Raw genomic sequence first — 10,730 nt, forward strand, 5'->3', positions numbered from 1 at the left:
ATTAAAAATCTAACAGCATCTGGGGCACCTGGGTGGCTAAGTCTCTTAAGTGTCTGCCTTTGGCTCAAGTCATGATCCCCGGGTCCTGGGATCGGGCCCCACATCTCTTTAAAAAAAAAAAAAAGCAAAAGTATCTACTCTTGAACTAGTAGATACATTAAAGCAGATTCCAAAAACATTAATGAACTAAATATGAATGGTAAGGACTACTTAAGCAAAGTTCAAGAAGCACAAATTAAAAGACACCAAAATTTGTTAATTTAACTAAATTGGAATTAAAACTTGTTAAAGACATTCAGGATAAAGTTAATACAGATAAATAAAAATATTTATATAGTCTAAAACCAACAAGGCCTAATATCTAGAATATAAAAGAAACTCCTAAAAAGCAATGAAAAAAAGATAGAAATCTCAATGGAAAAACAGACAAATGATACAAACAAAACTTATTTAAAAAGGAAACTCAAAAAGCTAAAAACTTATGAAAAAATAGTCAAACTCAAGTTAACAGAGAAATGCAAATTTTTTGGCCTCGCAAAAAAAATAAAGCTAGATGAGGAAAATTATAAAGCTAGATAAGGAAATGAGGACATAGGAGGCCTCCTACTCTACTGGTGGGAATGTACAGACTGGAGAGCAATCAGATTTGATATCAGCATTTTCTACAATTTAGTGATTCTGCTTCTAGATACATAAACTCAAAAAATTCTCACTTCTGTAGAAGTTCAACCCCGCTTTACTAGGACAGCAAAGAGTTGGAGACAATCTATGTACCTATTAGCTAAGGGGAATGAATAATAAAACATGCTGGATGCATCCCACATAGGGCAGCAATCAGGTGTAACAAGTAAGATATACAGCCAGGAAGGATAACTCTTAAAAACAGCATCAAAAGAGACAGGAAATAGAAGAAAATAATTAACACTATAACAATTAGGCAAACTTACAATATCTGCCTACAAACAACAAACATTTTACAAGAAAACATATAATACACATGTGCTTATGAAGAACATACATTAAACATACTGGAAGGGGGTGCCTGTGTACCTCAGTTGGTTAAGCGTCTGCCTTCACCTTGGGTTATGATCCCAGGGTCCTGGGACCAAGTCCTATATTGGGCTCCCTAGTCAGCGGAGAGTCTGTTCCTCCCTCTCCCTCTGCTGCTCCCCTGGCTGTGCTCTATCAAATAAATAAATAAAATCTTTTTTTAAAAAATTTAAAAACAAAAAATTGGAAGGAGCACCTATGGGGAGGTGTGATATTGTGATCAATATATTTGGTCATCACTGTTTGGCACACAGATATAAAACCCTTGTAATTTCTTAAATAAGAGCCATAGGGGCACCTTTTATATTTAGTTTTGTTCCCAGTTCCTGAAGTAGTTGTGGAGCTATAAAAGTGAAACTATTCATGTAACAAGCCCCTTTCAACCACACCTGAGCTTGTTAATGAAGTTATTTTTGGAAAGACTTGTTATAAGCTAAGGATGGGGACCATTGCCAGGTTGGAACTTTCAGCACCACACCCCACATCTCTCAGACCTCTGCGGAGGGAAGAGAGGATAGAAACTGAACTCAATCACCAATGGCCAATAATTTAATCAGTTGTGTCTTTGTAATGAAGCCTCCCAAAACCAGGAAACAGAGAGCCTCCGGACCGAAAGTGTGGAGAGAATGGTACACTAGAGAGGGCCTGGAAGCTCTACACCTCTTCCCATTTACTTTGCTTTCTGCATCTCTTCCACCTGGCTGTTCTTGAGTTATAGCCTTTTATAATAAACCAGTAATGTCATAAGTGAAATACTTTCCTGAGAAAGCTGCTCTAGCAAATCAATCAAATCCAAGGAAAGGGAATCTCCAGTCTATAGCCATTTGGTCAGATGCACATGTAACAACCTGAACTTGCTAGGGCACCTGGGTGGGTTAAGCCTCTGCTTTCGGCTCAGGTCATGATCTCAGGGTCCTGGGATTGAGCCCCGCATCGGGCTCTCTGCGCAGCAGGGAGCCTGCTTCCCCCCCTCTCCCTGCCTGCCTCTCTGCCTGCTTGTGATCTCTCTCTCTCTCTCCCCCATCAAATTAATTAATTAATTTTTTTAAAAAACCAACCTGGACTTGTGATTGGTTATCTGAAGGGGAGGGGGGCAGAAGGGCCCTTAACCTGTGGACTCTGTCACTATCTCCATGCACATAGTGTCAGAATTGAATTAAATTATAGGACACCCAACCAGTCTTAAAGTTATCGGATGTGTGGAAAACCTACACATCTACTGTCAGAAATGAAATAGTGCTGTAGTTGTATAGAGTAGACACAATGGAAAAGTATGTTTTTCCTTAGAAGAAGGAAAGGAAAATAAGGATGGGAAATTTTTAAAAGGAAATAAACACAGGAAGAAACTAAGGCTTATACAGACCCAATACCATACTGGGTGTAAACTAAGGAATGTTTAACTCAATGCTCCATATGTAAGATATCATAGAAGTATATGAGTGATATTAAGCACACTATGTATTGGACAACTGCTATCTTCTCAAAACAAAGTGGTTAAAAATCTATTCTGAGGGGCGCCTGAGTGGCTCTGTGGGTTAAAGCCTCTGCCTTCACCTCAGGTCATGGTCTCAAAGTCCTCGGATCAAGCCCCACATCAGGCTCTCTGCTCGGCAGGGAGACTGCTTCCCCCTCTCTCTCTGCCTGCCTCTCTGCCTACTTGTGATCTCTCTCTGTCAAATAAATAAAATCTATTCTGAGACCACAATGTATATAATATGACTCCTGGGGAATTATTCCATAACTCGTTGGTCATTTTAACCCCCAAAACTGAAAACTCACCCTAATAATCTAGAGTTATTTAAACTGATTGAGGGGCACACTTTTAATCTTTAAATTAGTGTGCTACAATTTTTTTTTTAAAGATTTTATTTATTTGACAGAGAGAGATCACAAGTAGACAGAGAGAGATCACAAGTAGGCAGAGAGGCAGGGAGAGGGGGAAGCAGGCTCCCCGCTAAGCAGGGAGCCCGATGCGGGACTTGATCCCAGGACCCTGACATCACGACCCGGGGCAAAGGCAGAGGCCCAACCCACCGAACCACCCAGGTGCCCCAGTGTGCTACAATTTTTAAAAGGAAATTCATAATACTAAAAGGAAAATCCATTTTTTCACACTAAAAGAACTTAATCGTCTTTATCTTGAAACACCCTTGGTGATCAACTTTGTAGTAGAATAAATGAGTGAGTGAGTGAATGAGTAAGTCTTCAAATAAATCCTTAGCCCTAAGACTTGCATGACTTGCACAAAACCTAATGACAAAGGGGAAAGTGGGCATATTTCTGACCAAAGTATGATCAATAGCGCTAAGGGCTGTGAAGTACAAACTAAAGCCCAGGTGAGTCCAACAGATGTGCCCTAATCTCCATCCTTCTAAACCTCTTAGAGGCTTATGATTTCTTCCAACATTTTGTCATCTCATCATAAACTCTCTTTACTGCCTATTCTATATTGTAAAGAAAAAAGTTATTAACAACTAGAAGTCAGGACCAATCTTTTTAAATACTCCTTGAAGTCACTAATGAATAGAGGCAACCAAAGACTGATGAAGGCGTGTAACTATTCCCAGTGAATACCCTGGGAACCCAACAGATTCACTAAGGTCACCTGCCAGATGTCCTAAATCCTCTTCTACACAGTATGCCCTTTCCTATTCCAGTGACTACCCAGTATACCTTCACACCTTCCCTACTCTCCCATCCCTACCTAGTCTACCTGGCAAACTTCTATCTTTCCTTCAAACTCCAGTTAAAATGTCATGTCATTCAGGAAGCCTGTCCTGTCCATCCTCTTCCCCATGAGAGAGAATTTTTTTTTCTTCCTTTGCTATAATTGTACCATATACTTGTTTCTACTGTTCAATTTATCACATATAATCTGTTTACATATTTGTCTCTCCTTTTTTTTTTTAAATGAAGCATGCCCTTTCCAGGGAGGTTTTTGTTGTTTTAACTTTTTTTTAATTTTATTTATTTGCCAGAGAGAGAGAGAGAGAGAGAGAACAAGCACAAGCAGAGGTAGGAGCAGAGGGAAAAGCAGGCTCCATGCTGAGCAAGAGCCTGCTGTGAGACAATCCCAGGATCCTAGCATTATGATCTGAGCTAAAGGCAGATGCTTGACTAACTGAGTCACCCAGGTGCCGCTGGTATCTCCTACTTGACTATGAACAAATTTCTTAGATGCACAGACTGGGCCTTCTTTTTTTGTCAAGCTCCACAATAGTCTCTCAAACATTTAATGAATACATGAATACCTGAAGCAGAAAAAGAGTCATTAGATGTCGAATGAATCTGTAAGCCTATCAGCAGGAGCACCTGGCTGGCTCAATCTGTAGAGCATGAGACTCTTGATCTTGGGGTTGTCAGTCTGAGCCCTATACTGAGTGTAGAGATTACTAAATAAATAAATAAATAAACAAATAAATGTTTATCCTCAAAAACCCGTCAGATGCCATAGTCAACTCCCATTTTCTTCTTTTTCTTGGGGATTACACATAAGGTAGACAAGTTACTAAAGATTTTTATTTTTAAAGATAAGCAACTGAAAAAACTAATTACAGAAATGGAATTAGTATATTTTTTTAACATTTTATTTATTTATTTGATAGACAGAGATTGCAAATGGACAGAGAGACAGAGGAGGAAGCAGGCTCATGCTGAGCAGAGAGCCGGATGCGGGGCTTGATCCCAGGACCCTGGGATCATGACCTGAGCCAAAGGCAGAGGCTCTAACCCACTGAGCCACCCAGGCGCTCCTGGAATTAGTATTTTAATACACGATGCCAAATACATGGGGGAATCACTCACTAGGAGAATCATTAATGGAACTGGGTTTCCAAAAACCTTTCTCTACAGCACTCAACTAACTGGAGAGTGTTAAGTCCAGTACTCCCTGAAAAGAAGGAATATAAGCTAAACAACCTTTGAAGATCCTTTTCAACTCTACAATACCCTCCAATTACTAAGATACAAGGGAACTAGCTTCAACCCAGTGATAATAAGTACCATCTGATAATATATGAATTTATTAGCCTGGTTAGCCAAGCCTCCTTGTGACAGGTACAAAATAAATTCCAAATTTAATCATGCCTGGGGTAGGCAGATTAACAGCCTCTGGAAGATGTTCACATCCTAATCCACAGAACTTGTAATTATGTCACCTTACATGACAAAAAGGACTTTGCAGATGCAATTAAATTAAGGATTTGGGATGAGATTATCCTGGATCATCCAAGGGATCCTAGAAGAGAGAGGCAAAAGGTGAGAGTCAGAGAAAGAGATTTGATGACAAAAGTAAAGATCAGAAAGAGAGAAAAAGATCTGAAGACACTATTATATACCACTGGCTTGAAAATGAAAGAAGGAACCGTAAGTCCAGGAATGTAGGCACCTCTAGAAGCTGGAGAACACAAGGAAAAGGATTTTCCCTAGAGCCTCCAAAAGAACTCAGCCCTGCTGACACCCTGACTTTAGCCCAGTAAGAACTACTTCAGACTTCTGACTTTCAGAACTGTCCAATAATAAATTCGTGTTGTTTTATGCCCCCAAATTTTTGGCAATTTGTTACAGCAGAAATGGGAAACTAGTATCATGCCTAAAGAATCTCTCTTTAGACACCAACACATGGTAAACAAACTTACCATCTAAGAAAAAATGATCTCGAACAGATTCTGCAGCTAAAACAGATTTCCCACAACCTGCCATTCCATATATGACGACCCATCCTGGTTCACCATTCAGTTTGAGCAGGTTCTGCTGAATTGCATTCACCAGCTTCTTCCTGGTAACAAAAACCACCGGCCTCTGTGGCACTCCACCTTCACATAAGACTGTCTTCACTGAAATCCAAAACGAAACAAGTATGAATGAATAGAACTCTGAAATGGTTACTCAAGTTATACCATAAAACCAAAAGAAAGCAAGGTTGAGCCTTTACCCTCAAAACTCCCAAGAGAAGAAAACGTGGCTAGCATACTAACCTTAACATTCTTATTTAGCAGAACAAAAACATATATTTCTCAAAATGACTGACAATGCAAAGCTCCATCTATATCTGCCCTTACACAACCTATTCCTCTCTGACTACCCAATCTCTTTTTCTCATACTGAAGACTAGAAGGGACAGTGTAAAGGAAATGTGAAATTTTTTTCAAGAACACGATTTCTAAACATTCTTATTCTTTCCTATGCATGAACTCAATACACACAGAATTGGAGAAGAGCTTAAAGGCCTAAAAACTGTCTTTTTAATATCTAAAAGTGCCCAGTAGACAGTTCACTGGGCACGAAGAAAAATGTGCAGTTAACATGGGTGCAAAGAAAAACCTGAATTGGAAAACAGAACTATAGTTTTTTTCACATGCATTTTCAGTGAACTAATCATAATGTGTCTCTTCAACAGACTTCATTTACAGTAAGACAAACTGTAGCAATGTAGTCACTGTGATAGTAATGTAATAGAAGAAATCACGGATACAAACCATATGAAGTTATGCCACCAACTGAATCTTTGCCACCACTGGAAGAAGAGATGACAGGAATCCCACTTTGAAGAAGGGCAGCAAGATCTTTATACCCTTCATGTATTAGAGCATTGTAGAATGATATGTAGGAATAATTATCTTTTTTAAGTATCATTTTAATTAACAGAGCTGCTCGCTGCTGTTGAGTGGGCTAAAAAAATAAATAAGTAGTTTAGCATACTACAAAGAATATGTTGGTAACATAAACTAGTGGAGAACAGTGCAAGTTCTAAAATAAATGTAAGAAAATATTTTAAACTCAAATAATTATATCATACATTTTTAAATAAAAATTAGAAAGAAAAAAAAAAATTTATAGCACAGACTTCCACAGAGGGCTTCACCTCATTTTTTACTTTTTCCTCCTCCGATACTGTTAAAACTCCATCATTAATCATACGATCCATGATGTAGGACGTTTTGATGTCCTTTTCCAGGGCTTCTCTATGTTGAAGCAAACAGTTTCGAGCTTTTGCGTCCATCCTCCCTCAAATGTTTTGATGACCGGTCAACCATGAGCTTTGGGCAAAAATCACAATATTTGTCAGGGCAATAAAGATATGAAAAGATGTGTAACCTCACTGGTAATAAGAAATAAAGAAAATAAGACCTTTTTGCAAAGATTTTTAGAAACAGATAAAACCCAGGCTTTCAAAGGTGTAAGAAAATGAGTATTCATGTGCCCTGCTTGAAAAGAGTATAAAATGGATGCAACTTTTCTGGAAAGCAATATAATAAGATATAAAACCATTTCAAGTGAGTATTCTCTCTAACCCAGAAATCCCACTTCTAGAAATTTACCTCAACAAGACATTCACATATGTATGCAAAAATATCCACAGGGGTCCCTCGGTGGCTCAGTCAGTTCGGCATGTGACTCTTGATCTCAGGGTGTAAGGTCAAACCCCACACTGTGCCTGGAGCCTACTTTAAAAAAAAAAAAAAAAAAAGAGTTAACGGAGAATGTTTAGGTGAGGGGGAAAAAAGATGAAAACAAAACAAAAATTAAAAAACAAGCAAACATGAAAACAACCTACATGCCCATCTTTCTGAATATGGATTAAAAAAATTAGAGCATGTATATAAAATAGAGTATTATACAGCCATTTAAAATAAGACCCTTCTCCATGTACTGACATGAAAAGATGTTCACTACACACTGCTAATTTAAAAAAATCAGAAATGTGATTCCATATACAGCACAAATTATGCATTAGCATCATATAAATACATAGGGAGACATTAGAAGTCTACTCAACATAACATACTTGGGGTTACTTCTAAGTAGCAAGATTTGGGGATTTCTATAACATTTCTATAGTCTTAATTTTTTTCAATTTGCATTTCATATTTATAATATTTTTTAAAGATTTTTATTTATTTACTTGAGAGCATGAGAGGGGAGAGGGTCAAAAGGAGCAGTAGACTCCCCACTGAGCAGGGAGCCTGATGCAGGACTCTATCCTGGGACTCCGGGACTATGACCCAAGCCAAAGGCAGTTGCCCGACCAACAGGGCCACCCAGGTGCCCACTTTTTTTATAATTTGTAAATTGCTCTTATGTCTTAAAATGCACAACCTTCTTTAGGTAACTAAAAACACTTTTGTATCTTCTTTTTAAGATTTTTATAAATAACAATCATACTGAAATCCTAATGTTTAGAAACTTGTCTTTACCCAATATAAGACTAAACAGAGCATTGTTCTCACTCAAGGTGAGTGTCAGCTCTAGGTCTTCATCTGTAAACACATTTCTCAAATGCTTACTCCATTAATGTTTCAGCTGAGCTGCTAAGTATGAAAAAGCAGCAGAAAATACTCACTGATGTCATTCCTCAGATTAAGAGGATACAAAGAGAGGCACCCGGGGGTTCAGAGTCAGCTGAGTGTCTAACTTTTTTTTTTTTTTAAGATTTTATTTATTTGACAGAGAGAGAGATCACAAGTAGGCAGAAAGGCAAGCAGAGAGAGAGGAGGAAGCAGGCTCCCCGCTGAGCAGAGAGCCCAATGAGGGGCTCAATTCCAGGACCCTGGGATCATGACCTGAGCTGAGGCAGAGCTTAACCTACTGAGCCACCCAGGCGCCCCTGAGCATATGACTCTTGATTTTGACTCAGGTCATGATCTCAGGGTCGTGAGACTGATGGAGCCCTGCATCAGGCGCCATGCTGAGCATGGAACCTGTGTAAGATTCTCTCTCTCCCCCTCAGGGCACCTGGGTAACGAAGTCCATTAAGTAACCACCTCAGGTCCTGATCAAAGCATTGTGAGATCCAGTCCCGGGTCTGGCTCCACACTTGGGGAGTTTGTTTCTTAAGTTTTTCTCTCCTTCAGTTCTTCCCCCGACATGAAGTATTTATCCTACTCTCTCGTTCTGTCTCAAATAAATAAATAAATCTTAAAAAAAAAAAAAAAAAGAGAGAGTTCTCAAGAGTTCTCCCTCTCCCTCTGCCCTCCCTCCCACCCCTACTCTAAGAAGTTTCTACCAGCTTTATTTCAAATACAATGCAAAATTTTCCATGGGTATAAAACCCAATCCGAATATTTGCAGGTTTTTAAAAACATTAACAGAACTCTACCCAATGTAGTCAGTGTCTAAACGTGTTCAGTAATTTATTCATTTAATAAACATTTGAGCCCCTCCTCTGTGCCAGGCCCTGAAGTCTACAGAGAAGATTAAATCATATCCCTGAAGGAATTCATAATCTAGTGGGAGAGAAAAATTTGAAGAGATAATTAGAATGTGATGTCCTAAGTGCAAAAATATGGATAAGCACAAATAATTTAGAGTGTACAAAAGAAGAGGGATAATCATTAAGTTTCAACAATGACTATATACTTGTGGCACTTGCAAACATGGGAAAATATTGTCTATACTTGTCAAGGTTCACCAAATGCCCAGTACTAGCATGAAACTGAAGGATAAAAGAAAAAGTTATGATCAGAATCAAGGCTACGGTATTTTTCAAACGTTACTAACGTTCTACGACCTCAACTGAAACAAAACATTCCTTAATCATTAGTTAATTTTTTAGGGTGTATCAAATTGCTAAACAGACACCTCTGACAACCTGGAACTAATTTCCAATTTTCCTCAGCCCTATTAAAACCAAATATGTACATTTTAAATACGTTTTTAAACTCTGAACAAATCCTAATATTACGAACAAATTCTCAGCGTCCCACCTCCTGTAACCACATCAAAATATAAAACTCAAACTCTTCAAAGATGTGATATAGAGAGTAAAGAGAATTTCATCCAGGGAAACCGTAACAGTTGGCCGCTTCCTCTTTCTGTAGTTTATCTTCCTGGTACAGGAGCAGGATGGTTCTCAACTATTCCCTGTCCCAGAATTCTGAGTCCCTGAAATCGGCTACTGAACCTCCAGAGAACCCAGCTCCGACAGAAAAGCGAGGCGCCAACTTACCCAAACCTGTGCACAACGGTCTTATTGGGAAAGACAGCCCTGCAAGGACAGACAGACTGGGAAGTCCAGGTGGGGGGGGGGGGGGGGGGGGCGCGGCTGGGGAGGTAAGCAAAGGGGGCTTCCTAAAGAGAACGCAGGGATCGGCGCGAGGCCCCGGGGCAATTCCGGGCCTCCCAGGTGCCCCTCCAGAGCCTTCTCAGTCCCGGGCGCCTCAAGACCCCCGGAAACCTCTGACCCGCGGAGAGGCAGACGTCACCCCCACTGACCCACCACACAGTCCCGGGCCGCCGAGGTGAGGCCGGGTCTGAGGCCCGCCCTTCGTGGACCCCACCCCAGGCACAAAGGGAGGAGGGCCACTCGAGCTGCCTCTCGCTCTTTCCTTCCAGCGGCAGCTGCACCCCGGCCGAAGTCCGGCGCCACTCGGGACTCCGCCTCGACTTCAGGTCCTGGCAGGTCGCTGACGGCCCAGACGTCTCACCTTTGGCTTCCTCGCCCCTTCCGTCCAGGAATAAAAGAACCAGCGTCCACTGGAAACCTCCTCCTCCCCGCCCCAGAACCGCGGAGCAGTCAAAACGCACCGGGCCCGCCTAGCCAGGACAGCGCGCGCCCGCGCACGCAAATATACACACCCCGAGCCGCTGAGAAGCGGCCGCCGCCGCGCGCGCTCCCTCCGCCGCCAGTGCCCGCGCGCGCCATGGCGGGGGCGTGGCTAAGCCACGGGGGCGCGCCTCCT

At 40.9% G+C, this 10,730-nt stretch overlaps 1 protein-coding gene across 7 annotated transcripts in view; it reads right to left on the reverse strand.

The window, feature by feature from the left end:
* Positions 1-10,702, reverse strand: part of APAF1 (apoptotic peptidase activating factor 1) — a 91,861-nt gene extending 81,159 nt beyond the window's left edge. For 2 of the 7 annotated variants that reach the window (XM_082739228.1, XM_082739224.1), the window contains exons 1-5: positions 10,476-10,699; positions 7,371-7,493; positions 6,914-7,088; positions 6,528-6,720; positions 5,688-5,885 (exon numbers count right to left, since the gene is read on the reverse strand). In XM_082739228.1, coding sequence (XP_082595354.1) covers positions 5,688-5,885; positions 6,528-6,720; positions 6,914-7,051 — 529 coding nt within the window. In that variant the 5' untranslated portion in view covers positions 7,052-7,088; positions 7,371-7,493; positions 10,476-10,699. The other 5 variants (XM_082739223.1, XM_082739222.1, XM_082739227.1 and 2 more) reach the window with 4 other exon arrangements.
* Positions 10,703-10,730: the final 28 nt, after the last annotated feature.

This window comes from Mustela nivalis (assembly GCF_964662115.1).
Source record: "Mustela nivalis genome assembly, chromosome: 7".
In the NCBI taxonomy this organism is placed as follows: Eukaryota; Metazoa; Chordata; class Mammalia; order Carnivora; family Mustelidae; genus Mustela; species Mustela nivalis.